This window comes from Aspergillus homomorphus (assembly GCF_003184865.1).
Source record: "Aspergillus homomorphus CBS 101889 unplaced genomic scaffold BO97scaffold_4, whole genome shotgun sequence".
In the NCBI taxonomy this organism is placed as follows: domain Eukaryota; kingdom Fungi; phylum Ascomycota; class Eurotiomycetes; order Eurotiales; family Aspergillaceae; genus Aspergillus; species Aspergillus homomorphus.
In genome coordinates this window covers 1,304,348-1,327,992 of record NW_020291890.1, presented here as the reverse complement: position 1 = coordinate 1,327,992, position 23,645 = coordinate 1,304,348, and the positions used below count along the sequence as shown (strand labels likewise).

Below are 23,645 nucleotides of genomic sequence, written 5' to 3'. Positions count from 1 at the left end.
TGTTTCCCACAGTTCTTTGTGTAGTATGCGCTGTTCTGTAATCACGCTCGACCCCAACAAACTGAAGACTGCAGAGCACAACACCCACCATGCAAGGAGTGTCTACTTGCCAGCCACAACGAGACAGTCTTCAAGTCCCCAGTAAACCCCCGATCCAACAAAAGCATCACTCGCCCACTGCCTGGTTCAGCGCGTTCACGCGGTAAATCTCACTGCACTCAATGAGTTCATGAGTGCATCGGTCAATGCACCGCCCATTCAGGATCATAGAAATTACATCCACCCTACGAATCATATACAACCGGTGCGCAATCGCAATAACCAGCATCACCTTCCTAGCCTAATTCAGCCCCGCCTATAGAAAACGTCCCGACTCCGCATTGAGGGCACTCGTCGACTCGTCAAGAAGCAAGAGCTGAGGCTTTCGAACAAGCGCCCGCGCAATCACCAACCATTGCTTTCGAACCCCGGACAGCCGGTCGCCGTTCGGTCCACAGTAGGTGTCATAGCCGCTTGGAAGCTGCATGATCGTCTCATGGATGTTCGCCAGCTTGCAAGCCTCTTCCAGCTTCTCTTGCGTGACCGTCCGACTGGGTCTTGCCCCGAGCGAGGGGTTAAATCGGATTGTCCCGTCGAACATGAGGCTCTGCTGCGGGACGTATGCAATTTATGGTGGAAGGAGTCGTCCCCGTATGCGATGTTCTGCCTATCTACCTCGATGGATCCTGACTCGGGTGCATACAGACGTTCCATGAGGGTAATGATCGTCAACTTTCCGGCGCCACTTGGTTTAACCAGCGCGGCGAATTGTCGGGGCTTGATGCTTAGATCTAGTCTGTGCAGCACCTGGATGTCAGGCCGCACAGGCTACGAGAAGCGGACCTGCTTGAAGGCTACCCTGATGCCGTTTCCTGGTGAGGCTCTTTTCTCGCTAATAGTAAAAGTAGTTTCCACGTCGTCTAATGCCTAAAGAGGCGCTGAGAGGCTTCTAGTCAACCCCAGGTCAAGGAGGTTCAGAAGTCGTCGCGTGGCCTATGTGGCCTAGGAAGCTAGCGAGACCTCGGTTACAAGGGCGAACATCTGTCCCCAGAGCGGTGAACTGACTAGAAGCACAAGCTGAACGATGAAGAACTGCATATGCGCATCCTCGCCTGCAATCATTAGCTTAGGGCAGAACCAGTATGCCAGTTCATAGTTAAAGTTACTCAGCCCGTAACCAACAGCTAGCCAAAGCTTTGCCCATTCAGTGTATATTGTTACTTGTAGCATGGGGCCCTGAAGAGAGCGACGATAGGTCTCGGGTACTTCATGCTCCAGAGACAACGACACGACTGTGTTTATTTTCATCCGCTGAGTTCCGCATGTCTGGGTTTCTTTCTCACACCTCGTCCTAGACAGTTCGTACGCGTCTATGCTCTTGATGCTACCATGCAGGTCACATTGCTGCGTGTGTCCCGGTGGGAGCAAGACCTCAGGCCCACTTACCCGTGGTCCGCGTGACTACCCACAAGTTGAAAAGTAGCTGTCCATGTTAGGCATGGATTAAAACAGACAGAAATTCCCCTCAAGTCAAACGCCATACCCAGATTGTGTAGCGCATCCGACTTCCAACCTTGGGAGAGAGTTTTGCTATTCCGCGTCGGCTCCAACCGCTAACCGCACTTCCAACTTTCAAGAGGAAACGGCGAGACTCTTGAGTGGGGTTGCCGAGGATTCCTGATGTGGGTATGAGACAGAGGCACCGCGCCTTGACGATGGTAATTCTGTGGTAATGGTGTGTCCAATACGTTGGCGCAGAATGCTGCGCGCGTATGGGTCTATACGAGGTCCTCGACATCCTTTGAATCCCTAGAGCGACCCGCGAAGCTATTGTAAGACTGTGATATGTGTCACTGGAAAGAATCTTTCGGTCGCGTCTGACAGAGACCCCACGATGGTCATTGGGCCCGAGTGAGATTATCCCATCACGTTATCCATTTTCTACATTTCTCTTTGCGCTCCCGCTTCAACAAAAACAAATCCATGAGATCGACCGTCCTGTAACCAATTTCTTCGAATGAACCCAAGACGCGGGATGCCATGAGCAATTTCTCAGCGCTACTATTGGGGGAATCGAATCGGTCGCACGGAATTCAATGAGCCTGGTTCGGATACACAGCAGCACGGTAACCTCAGAATCTGAGTTACGATGTATCTAATCTGATCTGATAATCTAATCACGAAAACTCAACTTGTGCCAAGAGCAGGTTCGGAACCGGCTCTTCTCTTTCTGGTATGTGCGATCCGATTCGCGGAGTAATACGGGCTTGCTTAAAACAGAACTCTAGCCCCGGCCAGCATAATACACAGCATTCGGTTAGTTACATCGCAGTCGCCTCCAGACAAATCATCGATACGCATTGGAATAATCTTCGTCGCTATTCAATTATCGATATGGGCGGTGAGATTACACCAATCGCTCTCCCCAACTCAAAGCAGTTCTATCTGGAGAACGAACGGGGAGAAACGTACTTGATCCAGATATCTTGGCCACTGCATTGGCAAGACGACCGCATTACTGACCGTGGTCCGCTCCCCATTCTGTGAGCTTTGACAACCACCAACTCTCCACCATCGCCAACGTAGCTTACCTAATCCAGATACATCGTCGACGGGAATGCATTGTTCCTGACAGCGACAGAAGCTGCGTGGCGTCGGGCAGCCTCATCTCACTTCGCGGGCGGAGGCATTATCGTGGCGATCGGCTACCCGCTGACCGGCAAGCTGTACGATACTTGCCGCCGCAGCCTAGACCTTACGCCGCCCACGGAGAGTCCGATCCCCGGATACGGCGGAGCGGACGAGTTCCTGGACTTCATCAACAACACTGTGCGTCCTGCAGTGAAGGCCCAATTCCCGCACCTCAGCTGCTCCCGTGAAGCCCTCTACGGCCATTCATATGGGGGTCTGTTGGCCCTTCACGCCCTGTTCACACGCCCCGACTCGTTTGACTGTTACATGGCTAGTAGTCCCTCCATCTGGTGGAATAGTCGGTGTATCCTGAAGGAAGCCAGGTCGTTTCTGGAGAAAGGGCGCGCTTCCGAGAATGGGCGTTCACCGTCTCTCATGACCTTCTTTGGCTCCTTCGAGCAGAACACCCCTCAGTGGAACGATGAGCCGCTCGATCAATATGAGGGGCGCAAGCAGATCGCGGCAGATTTGAGGATGGGGGATAATGTCATTGAGCTCTGCGAGATGCTGCGAGACTCTGTGAGGTTACACAGTGTGTCGTTGCATGAGTATGAAGGCGAGGAGCATATAAGCGTGATTTCATGCTCCATGAGCCGCAGTTTGACTATGTTCTTCGAGGATTGGCCTCTACTTCATTAGTCAATGCATGTACTCTACGTGTGTTGTCCAACATTGTCCTCGAGCGATGTTGGACTGTCTGGATACGCAATAAATGCCTTGATTTAACATTCAATATGTATTGAATGTCCTATAATTATATTAGATTGCACCTCGTTGGATGAATAGCAGGGAACTTATTCTTATTCTCATTTGGTCCCATTAGCGGGGTATGTATCTATTCGTAGTCATGAGCAAAATCAAAGACTTGTGGTTCATTCACTCTCCTTAGGTTGGTGATGACTCCTTATCTTTGATCAACGTTTAGTCTAAGACCAGAAGCCCCTTTTGTACTCCCATCTTGCGAGTCTCTGTCTTACATGAGCCGTAATGCGTGGATGGCTGTCGTGGCCACGAAGACGACGACGACGCATACGCAAGCGATATGCCTTTTCTCGTATCGTGATTGGCCAGCCTTTTACTCCCCACCTTAAAAGTGGGTCACCTGGTTTAGATAGTAGCAGCAATCGCTTCCCTCAAGAAAAACATTTCAGGCCGCTCATGGCCGAGTTCTATTCCTTTGATAATGTTTCGAACGATGTATTCCCTTTCATTCAGCAACGCTGCACGCAGGCATATTTACAATGGTTCGCCCTTTCGTCTTGGGGTGCATCGGGGCGTTGGCGCGGGTAGGTAGCGGGGATTTCATATCAACAGACTACCGCGAATACAACGACGGAGCACTGGGCCATCGACCACATCAAGAATTCCATTCGAGCAGCGAGTATGCGCCCATTCTCCAAGTCAACATCTGGGATCCTGACGCCATCTCCGACGTCGGCTCGCACATCTTCCTCCGCCATGACGGCAACGACTCCTCGCCGCTCTCCTCGCCGCTCATTCTCGATAGCCACGACCTCAGCGCCGTCTACATGAACCGATCGTTCAAGAACGTGTTCGGCACTCGTGTACAAGAGAACCTGGGGAAGAAGTACCTCACCTTCTGGGGAGGAGAGAAGGGCGACGGGATCGGTGACGGGTACGGGCTGGCGTACGACGAGACCTATCGGCTGGCTTACAAGATCTCGGCCCAGAACATCCAAGTACACAGCGACCTCCACGAGTTTGCATTCACCGGCAACGGGACGGCGCTGGTCACGGGCGTCGACAAGATTCGGGCTCGTCGGTCCGACTTGCAAGAAGGATGGGAGACACCCGAGCGATTCGAGGTTCTGAACGCTGTGTTTCAAGAGACAGACCTCGAGACGAACGACGTGATCTTCGACTGGCGGGCACTCGATCACATCAACCCGATGGACTCGTTCGAACCGAGGGGGAGCGGGTGGGATGCATACCACCTGAACAGTATCCAGAAGGTAAGAAAATGACAATCCCTGCAACTCTGGATCAGCACACGCCGCTAACCCAGCGCGTGCGCGCACAGACACAAGCCGGCAACTACCTCATCTCTATCCGCCACATGCACGCCATCTACCTCATCAACGGCAAGACCGGCGAGATAATCTGGACACTAGGCGGCCCACATAACGACTTCATCGAGCTGCCTCCCGCCGCAGGCGTCGATGAGCTCGCGCAACCCGTTCTGACAATGGGCTGGCAGCACCACGCGCGTTTCGTCCCGGGGACTGACGAGACTCAGATGACATTTTTCGACAACCACGTCAAGGAGACATCGCATGGCGAATGCGACTCGGACTGCTCGCGCGGCCTGCACATCGCCATCAACGACACCGCCTCGCCCCCGACCGTGCGGCTTCTGCAGGAGTTCCTGCATCCGTCCCGCTTGCAGGCCCAGAGCCAGGGTAGCGTGCAGCCCCTCTCCCCAGTTCCCGGGAATCTGGGCAACGTCTTCATTGGCTGGGGCCGGTGTCCCACGTTCACGGAGCACACCTCTTCCGGTGACACGGTCCTGGACGTCCAGTTCTCGCCGTGGCACAGCGCGGAAATCCCCGATGCGCTCGACAACTACCGTGCGTATAAAATGGATTGGACCGCAACGCCGTGGTGGGATCCGGTCCTTGCACCGAGGATGAACTCCCAGGGTGAGTTGGTCGTCTACGTGAGCTGGAACGGGGCGACGGAGATAACGACATGGGTGGTTCGGGGCGCGGCCCGTGATCTGCCGGGCAAGAAGGGGCGGATCATCGCAGTGTCCCCACGGACGGGGTTCGAGACCAAGATGGTGCTTGGGAGCACAGAGTGGCAGTATCTGTGGGCCGAGGCCGTGGATTGGAAGGGGAACGTAATTGGGTCGACGGAGGTTGTCGATTTGGCTACGACGGAGTTGTCGGTCGCCACAGATATGTACGAGTCGGAGGCAGTGTTTCCTCCACTTGAAACAGAGGAGACGAGGCCTGCTGCTGGGGTGTCGAAATTAGTGGTCGCCTTGCTGAGTACCGGTCTGGGAGTCTTCGTCTTGGCATTCATTGCGGCCGTAGTCTTCTGGTGGCATCGGTGCACCGACTATCGTAGCCTGGAGGCCGCTGATTTCGATCTGGAGACAGAATCTGAGCACGAATATAGTGATGTTGACGCGGAGGGTAGCGATGACGGCGTGGAGGGCGGCGATCCGCAGTCAACTAGGGATGAAGACAGTCGTGCCCTTCTTCCCAAGGCAGGGTGAGCAGGACACGTGCCATTCCCGCTAGTCTCGCTGAACTCTTACACATATTTACCTTGCAGAAATGAATCTTTCCTGGTTGGGAATATTGATTCAAACACTTAAGTGAGAGTTGATCTTGCTAGCACGTCAATGCATATTTCTCCATCTGTGAAAATACCCATGTTGGAGAGTCTACCTATGAGGCGTTCTCCCCTTTCTTCTTCTTTCATCTTGAAAAGAAATGACTACGTCGGACGTTGCGTTTTGAAACGAGTTTCGAAGTTATACGAGAGTTTATTGGCATTGCCATAAACTGAAAGGCTAATCCAACGGCCGAACCTACTCGAAACGCTTTGTATGGGTTCCAACAGGGATACAAAAGGAGAGCAAGGATCAGGAACATAAGAGGCTTAAGCACGGCCGCTGGGATACATACGCGGCATCAAACGTGACCATAACAATACACGGACAGAGCGGGCCAGAGTGAGTGATTGATTGCCGTGGCGTGGAGCTTCCCGTGGTAACCCATCATCTGATCTAATCTGATCGGATCGGGCCCTCCCAGTCAACACGGGCTGTATTGTTCCACGGCAGCGTATTACGGGCGTTTTGCGGATGCAGTATCCTTCCTGTAATCCCTATCAGGACTAAATTACTACTACCTACGATTTGTTCAGCCGACCAGAAATTTCTTCCTTAGAACTCTGATGATATGAAAATCACGCGGCAGGACGGGGGCATTTATATACAGTACGTTACTGCACATGTACCAGGATACGCACTTGGGTTTAGCTGCAACTCAGGTCCCGCAGCGCAGAAGGCCCCCGAAACGGGAAATTGGCCTCTTTCCCGGCGACTTAACATAGTGGAGCTCATACTCAGTCGAGCCACTAGATTGGCTCAATGGAACAGGGTCTGAGATTACCTAGTTCTTTCCCTCGCTACACATCAGGGTCTCGGACCCTTTCTTTTCCCACGTACTTCTGGGCCGAAGGCAACTGGACGTGCATGCTGGCCGATTTTCGGCGTCGACAGACCCCACGACAACACGCGAGAATTAAGTGGAGACGAGAATGGTCACTTTAAACGACCTAACCAGTAGCGTGGTGAATTACAACTGCCATGATATGCATCATTGCACACAAGGATGCAGTGGTCATGTCTTGGCAAGACAAAATATTAATGCTCGCCTGCGTGATCGGAGCATTTCCCCGGTCAGTGCAGTTCATGATGCCACAGTGAGCCTATGACCCGTTTCCTTCTATCTACTCGACCTTCGAGCTCCGATAACATTACTAAAAATGAGCGGATGTAACTGGCGATAGGGAGAAGTTTGAGATTTGCCACCAGAGGTGAAACTCAACATAAAAGCTCCCCATGGTCTCAAAGAGCGTGAGCGGAACAGACCCATCGCTCCTTTGAAAGGAGAGTAGCCCACAGCAAATACAGACTGCATCGTGCCATAAAATCCGGCGAGAACGCCGGGTCGGTGTTTAGAGCTCATCCGGCAAACCCGAGCAACGTAAGGGCCAAGGCACGGTACTAAATCCGTGATGTAAACTGGAAAGTGCATGCTAAACAAGGCACAAAAATTGTACGATATCAAGCCTAGTCATCACCACTTTTGCAAGTTAGTTGGCACTCGCAGAACTGTGTAGCAACCTGCTAGTCACATATCGTCAATACAAGGCATTATTACTCAGTGGCAATTGTGCCCACAATTGACAACAGAGTCAGAATTGTATGAGTCTATTGTACCCAAATACCCCGCTTACTATATGCGGTAGAATGAAAGCTGGAACGAAGCGTATTTCATTTTGGTTTGGTGCTCAACTGTGGTTGATCATCAGAGGAGACCAAGCCTTAGTGAGAGAAAGGGATTCTGTTCTCGTGCATCGATCCACTTCCTTCATTTATTGTCGTGCCTGGCCGAGGATCTATTTTATAGAATGTTGACACAGAGGATCACAGTTGCCGTCTTGATGTTATCCAGCCTTGAACATGGTCTGGGTCGCCAGATGCGGAAGTACAGACACGGCGGCGCTACCCGCCCCATACAATGCACCTTGTCTCACATCACATCAAGCTTAAGACATACAAATCAAACGTCTTTAAAAAATGCATCCAGGGAATACCAGGATATCAGACGGCGAAACGATCCCAGGCGTTTAATGATGAATGCCTTCTTTTTCGAGTGGCCTTCGAGGTCGACGACATTTGTCACTTCACAGAGAGTCATACGTTTGAACAGACATCAATTATTTCACCTCATCGAACTTCAACAGTGAGTCTAGCCATCTGAACGTTGACCTGCTTATTAATGCCCTTATCCCCTTAGCATCCTCCTCGACCACGGAGAAGAAACGTCATTCACCTTGGCCGTGTGAAATCAATGGCCATACTTATAGATTGTCAGCTAGTATGTCAGGACCTTGCGCTGGAAGTACACAATGGGACGAAACTAGCAATGGCAGAAGGGCTCGGTTCACCTGTGGTCGATAAATTGTTAGCCGGAGAAAAGGTGATTTGAGCAAGATCCGTCCAGCACATGCCAAGCCTAGTCGTCTAATGCCCCCCACTCCACTTCCTGGTCTCTGGTAAGGTAGCACGCTAATCTCACCCTGCGGCTAGAGTATCTTTGAACCCTAATCTGCGGTATTGAGCAGTATTACAGACCAAGTGGATCGAGAAGGAATGCAACCATGACCACCTGAATTCTTATCAATCAGTGCTCCCAACCTTGGTTGGAAAAGTTTCTCCATTGTCGCCTCTCGCATGAGTCAGGTTGCGCTCGTGGCAGGCTCTGGCATCACCTAAACGATTTCTTCCCGGAGTCGATGGTGCCACTTCTGGTTAAATAGTTTGCATGTCACCCCGCGAGCCCGGTTCCTTGCTGTTTCTCCAATCCACCTGGAACTTGTTCCGCCTGTCAAGCCAAAAATGACATTCCTTAATAAGCTCCAGCAAATTCGCGGAGGTACGTGGATGGCTCATGGTGAGGATACGGACTCAATTGAGGATCGCAATTCGACCGTCCAGACCAACATCATGAACAGCAAGGAAGCCGGGGGTGGCTACCCAGGTACTCCTCCTGATGACACCAAGCATGATCCAGAAAAGCCGAGCGACAATGCACAATTCGGTGTGCAAAAAATAGAAGCCGTGACTATGGCATGGTCGAAGGCATCATTAGCTACAGTACTTATTCTGTTTGTCATTGATCGAAGATCCTCGTTATCTCACCGTAAAGCTGACGATTCCTTGAACTTCACAGCATCTGGCTCTTGACGCTTGTCAACGGCTTCAAATCCACGGTCGTCGCTACTTTGAATCCGTTCATCACGAGCTCCTTTCAAGCCCACTCGCTTTTGACATTAATCACGATTGTCGCGGGATCCATCACTTCGGCGATCTATATCCCAATGGCCAAGATGTTGGACGTGTGGGGTCGTGCTGAAAGCTTTCTCCTCATGATGGCTCTTTGCATTCTTGGTTTGGTGCTTATGGCGGCCTCACATAACCTTGCTACGTACTGCGCCGCGGAGGTAATGTGGTGAATTTCCCCTGCAAACTGTGGAAGACCTCTAACGCATCAATCAAATCCAGGTTTTCTATACAATTGGGTTCGGAGGTCTGAGTTACACTTGGGATGTCCTGGCTGCCGACGTGACGAACTTGCGGAACCGAGGATTAGCATTCGCTTTTACCTCGTCTCCCGGCATCATCACCGCCTTCGCAGGATCAAAGGCGGGGGCAGGATTCTATGCCAATGTCAATTGGCGATGGGGCGTTGGATGCTGGGCCATTGTCTTTCCCTGTGTGGCGTTGCCGCTGTATGCCGTTCTGGCGTGGAACCTGCGCAAAGCGCGAAAGGAGCAAATCGTTGTCCGCGAGAAAAGCAACAGGAGCATCAAGGAGACAGTCTGGTGGTGCATTACAGAGTTTGACTGTGAGTTCAATACCCCAACCTGGCGCTGATATTTCAGACAGCTAAGACAGACACAGTGCCGGGAGTTTTCCTACTGGCCGCCGGCGTCGTCATCTTCCTCCTTCCCTTCACTCTGGCCACCACCGCACCAAACGGATGGAAGACCGGCTACATCATCGCCATGATCGTCGTCGGCTTTGTTCTTCTAGTGGTTTTCTTCCTCTATCAGGTCTATCTGGCTCCCGTGCCATTCTTGAAGAACCGGTTCTTGCTCGACCGCACCGTGCTGGGCGCAGTACTCTTGGATATGACCTACCAGGTCTCATATTACTGCTACGCCTCCTACTTCTCATCATTCCTCATGGTCGTCTACAATTTGGACATGGCATCCGCCGGTTACGTCGTGAACACCTTCAGTGTGGTATCCTTCGTGTTTCTGTTTATTGCGGGGTACTTAATCCGTCTGACTGGGCGCTTCAAGTGGATCCTATGGTTCTGCGTGCCTCTCTACATCTTCGCCCTTGGCTTGATGATCCACTTCCGCCAACCAAACGGCTACATCGGTTACATAGTTATGTGCGAGATTTTCTTTTCCGTCTCAGGGGGTATCTTTATCCTCTGCGTGCAACTGGCCGTGCTCGGGGTCGTCGATCACCAGCACGTCGCTGCCGTACTGGCCTTCCTCTACGTGGCCGGAGGTGTCGGTGGCTCCATTGGTAGTGCGATCTCCGGCGCCATCTGGACCAACACCTTCGAAAAGGCCCTCAAGCGCTATCTCCCGGCGTCGGCGCAGCCGGACTTGCAGACCATCTACGGAAGTCTGCCGGCGCAACTTGCCTATCCCGTTGGCAGCGAGGAGCGGTTGGGAATCCAGAGGGCGTATGGTTATGCGCAGACGAGGATGCTGGCTGCTGCGACTGCTTTCATGGTCCTGGGCTTCGTCTGGGTCGGGATGATGAGGAATATCAATGTCAAGAATATGACGCAGACCAAGGGGAATGTACTTTGAGGAAAGATGGCTGTACGAATGACATGGATGTCCCGGTTGGTGGTGTTGCGGGCACACTGGCAGTGCTCGCTTTTGACCACGGCACACAGCAGCTCTCGGGGCATCAGATAGCCACAGGTTTTAGCATGTGTTTCCTTTCCACCAGATTAAATATATATGTTGTACAGGATGTATTTATTCTATTGTTAATAAAATTGAACCCTAGTACGGGAACGAATGCAAATTGGAAGCAGGCGAGATTGGAGACAAAGTTACGAGCTGCAGCTGCTAGCCCTAGTCGGGACTAAGATAGCAGCTAGAACCGCGACACACTTCTCATAGGCCAGACTATCAATCTCCGACTGTTGATAGGACATTGCTCACGTATTCCCCCACATACCTAGTACTACCTGAGGCTCGCAAGTCAGCCCGCAAGGCTGAAACTGCAATTGCGCCTCAGCTGCATCGCCAGCCTCCCCCAAAGCCAGAACGTCGGCCATCGAACCAGGCTACATAATACCTCCGACGCCCCACAAGAAGCGCAAGGCCGCCAACCGACACCAGCGTAATGGACGGAGCCAGCGCCATATTTGCGTTTGTGCAGGTCGGGCTCAGCATCGCGACCACGCTGAATACCTATATCGCCGACGTGCGCCACCGTCGCGACGACATCGCCAACCGCGAAGGCCCGGTCCGCCGCTCGCCGTCGCCCAGCCCGTCATTCCGCGGCCGCTCCCCGCCGCAGCGCTATCGGCCAAGGCCCCGTAGCTATGGCCCTGGTTGGCGGCCTTCACGCCGGTTTGGATCTCGTTCGCGCAGCTATGTGCGCGAGAGGATGGACCCGGGGGCAGGGCAGAGGGTGTACGCTGAGGAGGTGACAGAGTCCGAGGAGAGTGGTGATGAAGGGCCGCCGGATGATGTGCTCGTGGATCGGATTATGACGCGGTATACTGGGCAGCCTATTGAGCGGAATGTTGGTACGGAAGGCTTGTGATGGTTTGGAAGGTGAGGGAGTAGGGTAGTGTGCGTTGAGGGTGGTGTTGTGTAGAGTTAATGCGGTGGGCGTATATGGATGGTATATTTTCTTGTAACCTTTTTGGTAGAGGGCAATTGGATGCGTTTGGGGGTGATTGGTATGGCGACAACCTACATGCGAAGCCCTTGCCGTGGCATGGAAGGTAGTTGATCGTACCGCCGGTGCACAAACTCAATGCAAGCTCGTGCGAACTCGCCTGGCTCCCAGGGTACTATTCAGCCTTGTCGACGATGAACTATACTGTCGAGTGAGAACCGCTCGACCAAGCTAGTGTGCATGGGTAATGGTCGCCACTGTCGCGCCAATCGGGGTAAACTCATGCGATCTTGGAAACCAAGTGCATGCGCGGTAGAGCCTGAGGTGACCAGGGAGGAAGGATAGTTTGACTCTCCAAGCATTAGCACGATGGATCTGAGAGTATGACGGGCCAGCGAACGAATGCACGAGTCCCAAAATACGCACCCATTGGCACTAATTGAACTTAGAGGATGCATGACGACTTTTCAGGGCAGATGAGGAACGTGTCTTGCTAAGTTCTTTTGCGTAAAGCGCAGGTACAGGTATCCTAATGGTAATTTTATTTAAGCCAAAATCGAAATCGAGAGAGTCAGGGGATCTGTCATTAGACTTATCTACCGCATAAGATTCCTACAAGACAGCCGGTCGCCCATAGTACATACTGTGTGCACCCTGGGATAGAAAACATACTACCAACTGGCCAAAGCTGCCGAAGCGACTACCCATATCTTATTCATATAGTTTCTGCTGCAAGTGACTTTGAAACTCAGAATCGAAATCTCAGTACTGTTCCATCCAAAATCGCGCAGCCAATGAAGGTACTGGTCAATGCCGAGGGTGAGAGATTGCGATTCATGATGAGTTCCACATCTCGCGATCCTCCGCATAGTCTGATCTGAAGCCTAAATGGTAATAACTGTTGTGGACCTTATCCTAATCGCCCACTAAGAGGCTATGCGAAAATGGTTGTCGTAGTTTGGATGTTGCAGACCTCGTGATTGCAGTGCAGAATAAATGCCTGATCACTTCTGTGTGGCTGGTTTTCATGGTTGATGGATGATGGAGAAGTGATCGCAAGCAAGAAGCAAGAAGGGTATTTTTGAATTTCATGGAGCATGACGGTAGGGCAGCGGGTAAGGAGAAGCGGACTGGCGTTCTTAATCGAGCCAACTGGCTTGTAATGCCATGTCCGACTAATGTAGGGTCTGGAAGTTTGAACTGTACTGTACTCTGATCAAGGATCCGTAGGGCATGAGGCTATTCGCTACAGATAAGTGCAGGTCAGTGCAAGTGCTATTAACTGAAGAGGTCATCATAGAACCCGGCCTATCTGATATCAACCACAAGCGACAGCTGCGGGCTCGGCTAGTCTAAGACACTGGGCTTGACGAGTAAATGAGATCGGCACAACGGCAACTTCGCACTCTATGTTTAGTTACTCTACGCAAATGACTTTTCTTCGTTTCTGTGCGACAGTGATCTCTGAATCTATCGTTCGATTGTGCAACGGCTTGAAATCTTTAGCAATTATGGGATTCATTGGCATGGTCAACAAATGCTTTTTGAAAGTGTTGTCCAGGTTTGACCTTTCAACGGGATATGTTTTTAGAAAAGAAGAACGGGATAGTGCTATGCTCAATACAGAATTTGTCGAGTCTCTTACCGTGTCTAGGAGCATGTAAACGCATACTGTTCTTGCGTAGCTTCTAACTTCATGATTTGGCCTTAGGATGAGGAAATCGGCATACATGTACGAAGGAAAGAATGCATATCCCCGTCGTACACGCCATAAGACTACTTGGATCAATTCCCAGCATTGTAACGCGCATGTACTCAGAGATTCCCTATACCCCATCTACTATACTCAATTGCCTATCTCAACTTCAGGGCGCTTACCCTGCGCTACGTGTGATGGGGCTGGTTCTTGCATGCGGTAGGAACGACGGGGGAAAGGCCGGAATGAGAAAGGAAATGCATCATGGCCAGAGGAAGGAACTGACAACACATGCTGATACTCTAGATGAGGGCCTCACGGTAGGTCTGCCGTCGCACCTTCCCTGTGCACCAATGCAATGGAGATTGAATATACCTCAGCGCTTTGCGTATGTTCGCTCTTCTTTCTCTCTTTTCCCACCTCATGTTTTGAGCATAGTCTGTTTGTAGACAATTCTATCGACAAATCATACTTCTTAAACTCATCTTTACGCCTGTGGAAGCAATCATGTTGAATAGAAAGTGAGTTTTCCCATGATCTTCAAGCAAAGCAGGTCTACGTACTGACGTCGTCTGTGTAGTTCGACCCAGGGGACCTTGCCCCCGGAGCAAGCCCAAGTTACTCGCCCCGCCCCGCCTCCGTTGATGCTCAGAGTGGCCTTCTGTCGCCAGGCTTCTAGACCTTAGATGATTTGGGCGATTCCGCTTGGCTCTTCGTCCGAAAGTCAAATGGTATTTCTCTGGATCCAGCCGAGGAACTCAAGCGACAACGAATCTTTCTCGAGTATGGCGACTAGGCGGGTTGGTCCTGGAAATGCCTAGTGAGGGCCTCCGTTTCCTCAGACGTGCGACGCATATCATCGTAGGTCTTCAGATTCCGCTATAAGCTCAATAGGGAGTCCAAGGATCCCCTCGGAAGACAACCCACCATCGAATGTCTAGAAGGATGTGTTCAACACCTCCGACAGCAGAACTTCGATGTCGACCTCGAGGTTACGAAGCTTGCAATATTCTTGTATGGTAAGCGGAACATCGTTTGCCACGCATGGATAGGGAACCCAGTCGTTCAAAACGACTCCTGCAAGCTACGGGATGAAATTGAACGGGCCAAAGCTCGTCTTTCCGAGGCTCTGCCAGAGGCTCTGCTCCCTTACCGTGCCACCTGGGAACGGACCTTGGACCTCTATGTCGATACCCAAAGTTGGATCGACCCCAGACCTGGCTCGCTGTCTGCACGTCCTTTGCCGGAACCCGACTTGCATACCGGCCCGGGTAACGCACACCGTGCGTTCGAAAACAAAGTGTTTGAGTCTCGAGTCGACGCGTTCTTCCAGACCTCCAAGAAGAGGATCCGGTCACCTCTCGTCCTATTCTCGGTTCGACGCGGACGAGGCATAGTGTGCCGGATCCAATTCCCTGCGTTCCTCGGAAAAGGCGCCGAACCTTGAGGAATGTGGCCAAGGAAGCGCCGCTGCCAAAGGACTCCCCACCGTGGCCTTTGGGAATGCTGTGGACGCCCGTCTATCTCAAGACCTCTAAGGGGACCTCTGCACTTTGTACGCCAAGGATCCGGAAAAGGGCCGCCAGGCTCTCGAGAAGGCACGACAGAAGGTCACCGAGGAGCTTACTTACCTTGATAGGCCGCGACAGGAGAAGGAACTAGGGAAAAGGGGGAATGTTAAGGAAGGGGAGGACACTGGTTAGATTGAGGTGGTCGGTCTGTTCAGGTTCTCTTTGGGGTGTAATGATGCACGCACCTTCGGAACGATAAGGCTTCCTTTGTTCTCTATTTCCCCCACTCTCGACAGTAATCGATAAAACTACCAAGGTGAGTATCACCTTCTTCCATTGATCCTAGTAGACAGATACTGATTTCCAATGTCTCTGCTGCTAGGGCCCCCAGCGATGAGCTTGCACCTTAACGTGGTGCTGGGGTTCAGTATTTCCCCGGCGAGGGAGGAAGAAGCCAAGTCAAGCTTTCTTCCCTGATCGAATGCCCTGCTCTGTCCAGATGTAGTTCTTTCTATACTTCAGTCAGCGTATCTTGTTGCATGTGTTTTGACCAACCAGACTTTGGATGTAATGAACTTGGTTACACTGTAAGATCGCTCTAACTTGGCTTTCCCGGACATTTGTCTTTAAAACAGGTTTCATCTTCCCTCTTTAATTTGACAGGACGCGGGTCCCGTTTCCAGCATTTGTGATGTCGGGATGCGGAGTGTTCAATATATCTCAGAAAATACGAAACATTGTCTAGACTAGTCTACAACACGTACTGGTCCGTCCATGAAGCTAGGATAATGCTGGATACTCGATTGGTGTTGTTGGACGTAGCGTCAGCAGGAGTCCAGTACATTGAGTGGGATGGGAATCCGAAAGAGGTCGGCACCAGAAAGGGACCATGCGGTACTTAGGTGCATTGATTCAAGCTACCGTTTTAACCTCGGAGGGCTTCAAGGAAGGAACACTTGTAGCATCTTCAATTGCAGGTGCCTTCATCCATAACCATCACAGGAACCATTCTCACAGCAACCGAGCTCATCGTCAGATTCATCACTAGACGAAGTCTTTGGCAACCAGTCAAATAGACGAAACTGCTCACAGTCCCCATCGCAACCGGCCTGAAATCCCATGTGGCGACAGTCTGTGCACCAGTATCGTTCAAAGTTGCGCCAGCGGAACTCGACGCTTTCTTGACCCCAATTCCGGTGCAGGTAGCTCCAGAGACAGAATTCAAATTCTCCGCAATCTTCAAACCAGCCTCGATTAGTCCACCCATGGTCGGGATTTGTCGGAACCGCCTTCCAATAGTTGTACACGTTGTCTGGGGTGAAGGGCGGAAGCCCATCCGCGTAGAACTGCTCCCAGAGTGGCACATCCCAGTATGCTCGTAAGAAACGGTCCCAGCCGTGACGAGAATCAACATATAGGTTCCAATGGTGCCAGTGACGAACCATGAGCTTTATCAAGTCAGGGTCGTGGCGGCTGACTGACTCTGGACACCTGCGAATCCTCCGAAGCACCTTTCGATTGACAGGATCGAGTATAAGACGGTTGCCCTGGTCTGGCAACCAATCCCGAGCGCGGGCCAGACGGATCCTGCCCGCAGTAAGCCCTGGGAGAAGATCCAATCGAGTATCCAGAAAGAAACCGGTATCGAGGATCACTGCCGTGATGTCGTCGAAGAGACGGGCCAAATCGCGATACTGCGAGTCGCCACTCAGCGGGCCGTCGTTGTAGTTTGCGTATCCACTGTGCAGGATAAACTCGCGACCGTAGTTTATCAGCCCCCAGTCGATCGCGTCGTCCATCCGAGGCGACGCAGGGATCACCTGCAGGCTTCTCACCTTGGACAGGGTACAAAATGGCAGAAACACTATATTGTGATCGGGCCGCGGGCTGCCAGGGTAATCGATGCTCTCGACGGCGCGCCCCTCCTCCTGCCAGTCGCATCCCTTGTGCTCCTGCAGGTGGATCGTGAGAGACCGGATTGCAGCGCCCTCGAGAAGTTCCATCAGATGGGAGATCCTCTTCCATAGCAGAACAATCTGCCCGGGGTCCTGCCGATCTGGTGCATAGATATGGATGTAGAGATGGGTCTTGTGGTAGGGGAGCCTCGAAAATCGATGCTTGTTGTGGTTGTCTATCCCCCAACGCAATCGAAGTTGCCTGCAAGACATGTCTATCCACGGTTCTTGAACATGTGGCCACAGATGGATGTCCATTGTGTCGTAAAGACGCTTGGTGATCTCTTCGTAGATCGCTCGAGAGCAACACAGAAGCTTTATGGATGCGGGTCGCATCCCAAGCAAGATTTCATATATTGTCATCCGGAGCTCGATAGGCAATTTGCCCAGTCGTCCGAATGGAGATGGCGTCATGTGTCGTGATGGTGCCGAAGATGGATGTAAATTTCCAGGGGTAGATGTTGTCATCGTGGTCGTTCGTCGGTTCCCCAGATGGTGCTTGACAGATACTTGAGAAGAGAAGAAGTGGACACTTTTGTTTTGAGAATAAGATAGTGAATGCGTTTGGAAGCACGAAAAGCGAGACTGTGAGGATGTTTTTGAAGAGGAGGAGGTGTGAAGAAGGAAGGAGAAGGAAAAGGAGGGATCCGCGATCCCAACGGTATTGAATGAGTCACGCGCACAGGGATGCAGTCAGGATGAGGTAAGTAACGTCTCTTCCAGTTTTATACTTATATTATCCTTATCCTACTAGAGAAGCAGCCAGCATGATCAGCCAGCCCACCCAGTCCATCCATCCCGGACCACCAATCCTCCCAGCTTGCAATCTCTCTATCACCTGATTGTCTCTGGATAACCCCTGCTTCATAACAATAGACCTCGCTTTTAGGGAGTCGAACGAGTTCATCACTGGCGGCGACTGCGAACTTCGTCCTCACTGGGGGATCCTTTTCGATTTCCACCTTCCACGCCACTTCATCGCACGCTTCCCACAGCTGTTTCCTTGCCGGGAGTGGGGACACAACAGGATCGGTTGGATGGTCGCACATTGTGGCTGGATCGAAATAGACCAGCATGTTGACGATCTGATATATCAGACATAACCTGCAAGAATGAGTAGTGTTTTCCCACTCATAGTGGGTGCGCAGACGAACCTTCGTGCTGACTCCTTGAATGCCCAGTCGTCCCAGGCCGCCCTAGTATCACCGTTGCTTTGCCCGTGGCGCGGCTGAACTGAGTCACAATGGTCGCCGAGGCGTTTGGCGACGACCTATCAAGACATTAGAGCTCGAATAACTCGGAAGTGAGACCAAGGGTGACCCTACTGCAACCGTAGCTAGCCACTTGATCAAATGTTTACCTTCCACGCGGACTAGAAGTCAGAGGACAGCTTAGCGACACGTGTCTATCTTCTTCTCTATACCTCCCTCTCTCCTATCCTCATAAATCTAATCCCGCACCAGATGATCATGATCGCACTCAGATACCCAGTCTACGAGGCTATAGGGTCCGGCGGTCATGGCAATGAGATATTGCTCGTTTCTTTCGCCCGCTAACTGAATGACAATTCACTCCTCCCGATGACGCCGCTCTAGGAGACAGACTGATCATCTCCGTATCCCGCGAACGTAAAGGCCAGCTTGAACCCCCCTAGCTTGCATTGACTCCATCGCCGCGGACACAGAAGTACAGGCAGCAGCTACTTTCACCGGGCAGGGGTTGCCATTACGTACCTGCAAACGGGACCGGAGCCGGTTTTGCAGGGCAAAAGAGTCCAGCCCTCTACACCGCCACATGAGTAACGATTTTGCGTGCGGCAACAGGCAGGAGAAGTGTCTAGCCTGATGAAAGCCCAATAACTCACGATTGGATGGGTGCGAATGCGAAAATACTCGGACTACCAGGGCCTCTGGACGTTGAGAATCGGCGTCAGGGAGCCCCCGCTTACCCCGTGAAGTACGCAGTCGCTTGGGTTCTGATGATCTGCCACGCGTCAGCGAGATAGCACCCGGTACATTGGGGAGAGTGGGAGGATATTACCTAGTGTTTCCTTGGAAAGGAATCGTGCGTTTGAATCATTGTTTCTGGTTTGCATGCACCCTCACCGTTAATCAGGCGCGTGCTGGGTGGGACCCCGGAGAACCAAAATTGGATTGTCTAATCTTAGACCTCATGTACATGTAGTAAATGTTTATTGACACGGGCAAAATAGTAGCTTGCAAAGCGCGGAACACATGTCTCGCGAAATTTAGTTACATGTACAGTACATCCTTCCCGGTCGCCAGAATATACCTGACGTCCATGTGTTGGTCCTCGCCAACGGTTTTCTTGCTGGTGCCCCTCAGCCGGCACATAAGGAACCGCACTGCTAGCCACCCGCAGGCGAACCGTCCGTCTGCATCAAGCGATCCACCATCCGAAGGAAGCTGTCATTGTTGTCGTCCGTCAGCGCAGCCGAAGGCTGCTTGACCAGCGCCTTGGCCACCCACCAATACTCAACCGCATGGATGATGAACCCAGCCCGCTGGGCACTGGCGGGCTCGGTCGTGCGGCACAAAGCGTCCCAGTGAGCCTTCCACCGATCTAGACCCCGCTCCACTGGTTCAAACGCCCGAAGGTCGTCATTGAACGTGTGCAGGGCTAGCAGGTCAAACAGAACGGTCTGTAGAGCTGGATCACTCGTGTGTTAGTTCCACGCCGCAATGGGAATGGGACTGTGTATATCAATAAAGTGCGCAGGCCCTTACTCACCTGACAGAACGAGAAACGATCCGAACAGAGTCTGGGGCACGTAGTCCTTGTGAAGAGGGCCCAGGCCATCGGCCCGCATGAAGTCGCGCAGAGCGGTTCGAAGCCGGACAGGAGCGCGCGGCTGCACGTCTTGGGATGACAGTTGCGCCCATTCCGTGGCATCGCGAGCATGGAACAGGTTGTCCCGCTGGGGGATCTCGAAGGTGAGCTCGTCGGGTTGCAGCTGCGTCGGATAGCGGAAGAAGATGACGCAGTAACAGTCCAGGAGGTAGATGCCGGCCATAATTCTGTGGATCGTTGTCAGTTGAGTGACATCTTGCACGATCAGATCAGGGAGGTCCAAGGGCTGCCGAACCTGACCAGGCCCTCGCGGAGACAATACGCCTCCCAGTTGGAGGTATTGGGCACGCAGTCGTTCGTGATCTGATTCAGGTCGATCGTGCGGATGGCGGTGAAGAGCCGCGGTAGGCGGTGCAGGCGAGTCTGGCGGATGCTGTCCGGGTCCTCCTTGTAAGCCTGCAGGTTCAGGACAAGCATAGCCGCTTGAAGCATTTCCAGGGTTCGATGGTCATCGAGGGAGTCGTTTCGTTTATCCATCAGGGTCTGGAACTCCGGGCCGTCGAATATCAGGTGCTCCGCATTGCTTGAGTATATCTCCAGCTCGGTTGCTCTGCTGTGGGAGGTGTAGACTGCCCCCAATAGCACCATTGGAAGAACAAGCAGCCCTGAGGCTTGGTTTAGCCGGAATGATGCTGGACTGAGAAAATGGCTGTGGAACGGGCTATTGAAAAAGGCTTCGATGAACTCCGCGATGTTCGTGGGCGTAAAGAACTGCTTCGCCTTATCAGGATCTACCCTTTCCTCTGGCGTGGAGTGTTTACACCCTGCGAGCAGGGTTAGTAACTTGGTCGCAACGTTTTGAAGCTCCGTGTAGTCGAAACGGTCCGCAAGAGCGGCTTGTGCACTGCTGGACATGTCCAACGTGGCAGTGTTGATGAAAGACCTGAATAAGCTTTCCCAGGATTCAGTGGCGAGGTTCAGGTTGTGCGATTGGTGGTCCACAGCACAACAGCCGTCTTTCGTGTCCGCGAGGTTACACTGGGACAGCAGCCGGAGACTCTCGTATCTCGATTCGCTTTCTACATTCGTGTAATGCAACAGAAATGGTATTGACAACTTGACCGACCGACCAACCGTGCCCGCTTTCCTTGCATTATCAAGCGTTTCAGGCGATTGGAGAGTTAAGGGCTGGCGAGGTAGATTGGATTTACTGTCATCCCCGCGTATCCGGGTGGAGGAGCAGTCGATACCCCTTTGCAGGCAGGCCTCGCACGGGAAATCCCCGTCGCAGAATGATCGACATTCAGCGCAGGCGTTACAGGCCTTTCGCTTCCTTCCGGGCTTGCGTCGGAGGGGGACCTGGTAGTCCCCCTTCTGTTTGCATGTCTGGAAATGGCGACGCAGAACGTCTCTAAGTGCAGATGGTGAGTCAGATCGGTCAGTCATCCCATCATGGACTTATGGGTAAGGGATACCTTCTCCGATAAGCACCGCCGCAAAAGTTGCAGGTCAATTTGGCCGACGGTGCATCTAGCCAGGGGTTAGATGTGGAAATGGATGCACGGATGGAATCGCTTACGGCTGGCTTCGTGTCGCCGCAGGTGGCTTTTGGTGGAGAAGATTTTCTGACAGAGAGAACAGATTACTCTGGTTTGTAGTCCACGACCGGTTGGTACTTCAGTCGGGCTCTTGAGTGACTCCTGTGAGGTTTGAGGTCGCATAGTATATGTGGAATGGGAGGTGTGTGAGGAGTGGCGGAATTATGGGCAGTCAAGGACGGGCAGAAATTAAGTGGGGATTTAGTCGGGTAGCCTTACTGTATTCGGAGTAATCGGGAAATCCCACATGGTAGTCGGGAATGGCCCACATCAAATGTATACAACCTCCCCCTCCCAGCTGCTGATTGCTAACCACCGCACAGTAGATCAAGATTTTCATTCGCCTCATCATTTCCAACACCATCATGCATTACTCAAGCATTCTCCGTTCACAGAAGCTCAATCATGGTATGTTACCTCTGTAGTTCCCGACGATCAGCTTATCAACATGTTATCCATGCAGGAGCTTTTTCATTATGCCTCCGATCTCGTCTCCATTCTCCCTTCATGGCACCCTCTCCTCGTACATTCCTCTCGACCACTGCGACTACCAACCCTCAACATAATCGAAACGCTCTCTCAACAGAAAAGCGACCCATGAACATGGCCGAGCACGTTCTGTAAGGACCCGACCTTTGCACATCCACAACAATCCCCCGCGCTGACCTCGCAAGCACCACGTTCGACCAAATCGTTAACTGGGCCCGCCAAGGATCCCTGTGGCCTCTCAGCTTTGGCCTTGCCTGCTGTGCGATTGAGATGATGCACATGTCCATGCCGCGCTACGATCAAGATCGACTGGGGATCATCTTCCGGGCCTCGCCGCGGCAGTCGGACGTGATGATCGTGGCCGGCACGGTGACCAACAAAATGGCTCCGGCCCTACGGCAATGCTATGACCAGATGCCGGAACCCAGATGGGTGATCAGTATGGGCAGTTGTGCCAATGGCGGCGGATATTACCACTACAGCTACAGCATTGTACGCGGGGTCGATCGGATCGTGCCGGTCGACGTGTATATTCCCGGCTGTCCCCCGACCGCGGAGGCGACTCTGTACGGGGTCTTTCAGCTGCAGAAGAAGATGCGGAGGACGAAGATCACGCGGATGTGGTATCGACGATGATGGGCTTTTTGTTTGATGGGGTTGTTCTTCTTCTTTTCCGACATTTTGTTCTGGGAGCTAGTCAGTCAATTACCTTACCGCTATTAGCTTCTGTGTCCTTTTCGAAAGGTAGGGCTTCAGCGGTGTCAGTGTGGCGTATGTTCATGACCTGTAGGGATTGTGTTGCTTATGAGGCCAAACTGTTCAATTGTAGAGGTAGCACAAAGTAGCCGGAACAAGTCGCGCTAGCAGAACTCCATCTCAGGAAGTTCTCTCTCTCTCGTGATCGCATATCCCCATCTTTAGCTTCTCAACTGCGTCGCTCGTTGATTCTCCATCTCTTTGCCTTATGCGAAGAACCCCAACTGTTTCTCCCTTGATTCTGGTGCCCCGTCACGTCCGTACCTCCGCCTAAGACGACGAAACGGCTCCCATAAAAAGCACCGATCAGGTAGCATCAATCATTTAAGGCATCTCGCCGCCGATGCCTAGTACACTGAGGCTTTTCACACCGAATAATTGCATAATCATTGTCTCAAAATGAATCACACTGATAAGGATTCCATCGTCTTATACACAGCCAGTAGACAGATCAGGGTGTGACGGCTGCGCAGCGCCAAGAACTATTGTGTTGTTCGGTTAGTGAGACCTACACATGGCGAGCTATCAGCTATTAGTGCTGGTGATTTTGGCTATACCGAGATTCGTGGTTTAAAGAGAAAGGACAGTGTTCTTATATTGTTCATTGGGGCTTTTATCGGACGGTCTGTTTTGGGTGGTTGTGAAGATGTGTAAGTGGGAGAGAAAACATATTTGCCATAGGGCAGGAGCTTGCGTGTTCAAAAAATGGCAGCTGTGAAGAGTTGCATTGTAACTCGACTGATAATGTGTCTGCTCTCATAAGTGACCGTTGCACGTTAGAAGACACGAACCAGACAGGGATATCGATCAATATTTCAATCATCAACCACTACACCTAGATCAGTGAAGACTGAGCCCAGTCAGGTGAGGTATGACTAATACACGTGATAG

General features: G+C 52.1%; 9 protein-coding genes across 9 annotated transcripts; 6 read left to right on the top strand and 3 right to left on the bottom strand.

Moving 5' to 3' along the window:
• Positions 1 to 166: 166 nt before the first annotated feature.
• Positions 167 to 1,347, bottom strand: BO97DRAFT_431891 (P-loop containing nucleoside triphosphate hydrolase protein; the record flags this gene model as incomplete). Its single annotated transcript, XM_025697510.1, has 5 exons — positions 167 to 335; positions 375 to 649; positions 715 to 846; positions 883 to 966; positions 1,060 to 1,347. The coding sequence occupies 5 exons, from the start codon at positions 1,345 to 1,347 to the stop codon at positions 167 to 169; spliced, it is 948 nt and encodes a 315-aa protein (XP_025555342.1).
• Positions 1,348 to 2,433: 1,086 nt separating this feature from the next.
• BO97DRAFT_337143 (alpha/beta hydrolase) lies at positions 2,434 to 3,369 on the top strand (the record flags this gene model as incomplete). The annotated part of the gene is made up of 2 exons (XM_025691479.1): positions 2,434 to 2,582; positions 2,640 to 3,369. The coding sequence occupies 2 exons, from the start codon at positions 2,434 to 2,436 to the stop codon at positions 3,367 to 3,369; spliced, it is 879 nt and encodes a 292-aa protein (XP_025555341.1).
• A 602-nt stretch (positions 3,370 to 3,971) lies between these two features.
• BO97DRAFT_362667 (uncharacterized protein) lies at positions 3,972 to 6,030 on the top strand (the record flags this gene model as incomplete). The annotated part of the gene is made up of 2 exons (XM_025692471.1): positions 3,972 to 4,703; positions 4,772 to 6,030. 2 exons carry the CDS (start codon positions 3,972 to 3,974, stop codon positions 5,969 to 5,971), a joined length of 1,932 nt encoding a protein of 643 aa, XP_025555340.1. The 3' UTR covers positions 5,972 to 6,030.
• Positions 6,031 to 8,998: 2,968 nt separating this feature from the next.
• Positions 8,999 to 10,887, top strand: mirB (MFS siderochrome iron transporter MirB; the record flags this gene model as incomplete). Its single annotated transcript, XM_025691486.1, has 4 exons — positions 8,999 to 9,159; positions 9,225 to 9,495; positions 9,557 to 9,899; positions 9,956 to 10,887. The coding sequence occupies 4 exons, from the start codon at positions 8,999 to 9,001 to the stop codon at positions 10,885 to 10,887; spliced, it is 1,707 nt and encodes a 568-aa protein (XP_025555339.1).
• Positions 10,888 to 11,434: 547 nt separating this feature from the next.
• On the top strand, positions 11,435 to 11,860 carry BO97DRAFT_411421 (uncharacterized protein; the record flags this gene model as incomplete). The annotated part of the gene is made up of 1 exon (XM_025696179.1): positions 11,435 to 11,860. One exon carries the CDS (start codon positions 11,435 to 11,437, stop codon positions 11,858 to 11,860), a length of 426 nt encoding a protein of 141 aa, XP_025555338.1.
• Positions 11,861 to 14,447: 2,587 nt separating this feature from the next.
• On the top strand, positions 14,448 to 15,081 carry BO97DRAFT_421409 (uncharacterized protein; the record flags this gene model as incomplete). The annotated part of the gene is made up of 2 exons (XM_025696719.1): positions 14,448 to 14,495; positions 14,602 to 15,081. 2 exons carry the CDS (start codon positions 14,448 to 14,450, stop codon positions 15,079 to 15,081), a joined length of 528 nt encoding a protein of 175 aa, XP_025555337.1.
• Positions 15,082 to 16,141: 1,060 nt separating this feature from the next.
• On the bottom strand, positions 16,142 to 17,514 carry BO97DRAFT_431887 (uncharacterized protein; the record flags this gene model as incomplete). Its single annotated transcript, XM_025697509.1, has 2 exons — positions 16,142 to 16,155; positions 16,191 to 17,514. 2 exons carry the CDS (start codon positions 17,512 to 17,514, stop codon positions 16,142 to 16,144), a joined length of 1,338 nt encoding a protein of 445 aa, XP_025555336.1.
• A 1,954-nt stretch (positions 17,515 to 19,468) lies between these two features.
• Positions 19,469 to 21,640, bottom strand: BO97DRAFT_440714 (uncharacterized protein; the record flags this gene model as incomplete). The annotated part of the gene is made up of 5 exons (XM_025698100.1): positions 21,491 to 21,640; positions 21,387 to 21,441; positions 20,207 to 21,322; positions 19,852 to 20,138; positions 19,469 to 19,770 (listed from the first exon to the last, which is right to left on the bottom strand). Exons 1-5 carry the CDS (start codon positions 21,630 to 21,632, stop codon positions 19,469 to 19,471), a joined length of 1,902 nt encoding a protein of 633 aa, XP_025555335.1. The 5' UTR covers positions 21,633 to 21,640.
• Positions 21,641 to 22,112: 472 nt separating this feature from the next.
• BO97DRAFT_431885 (NuoB/complex I 20 kDa subunit family protein) lies at positions 22,113 to 22,634 on the top strand (the record flags this gene model as incomplete). The annotated part of the gene is made up of 2 exons (XM_025697508.1): positions 22,113 to 22,129; positions 22,184 to 22,634. The coding sequence occupies 2 exons, from the start codon at positions 22,113 to 22,115 to the stop codon at positions 22,632 to 22,634; spliced, it is 468 nt and encodes a 155-aa protein (XP_025555334.1).
• Between the last annotated feature and the right edge of the window lie 1,011 nt (positions 22,635 to 23,645).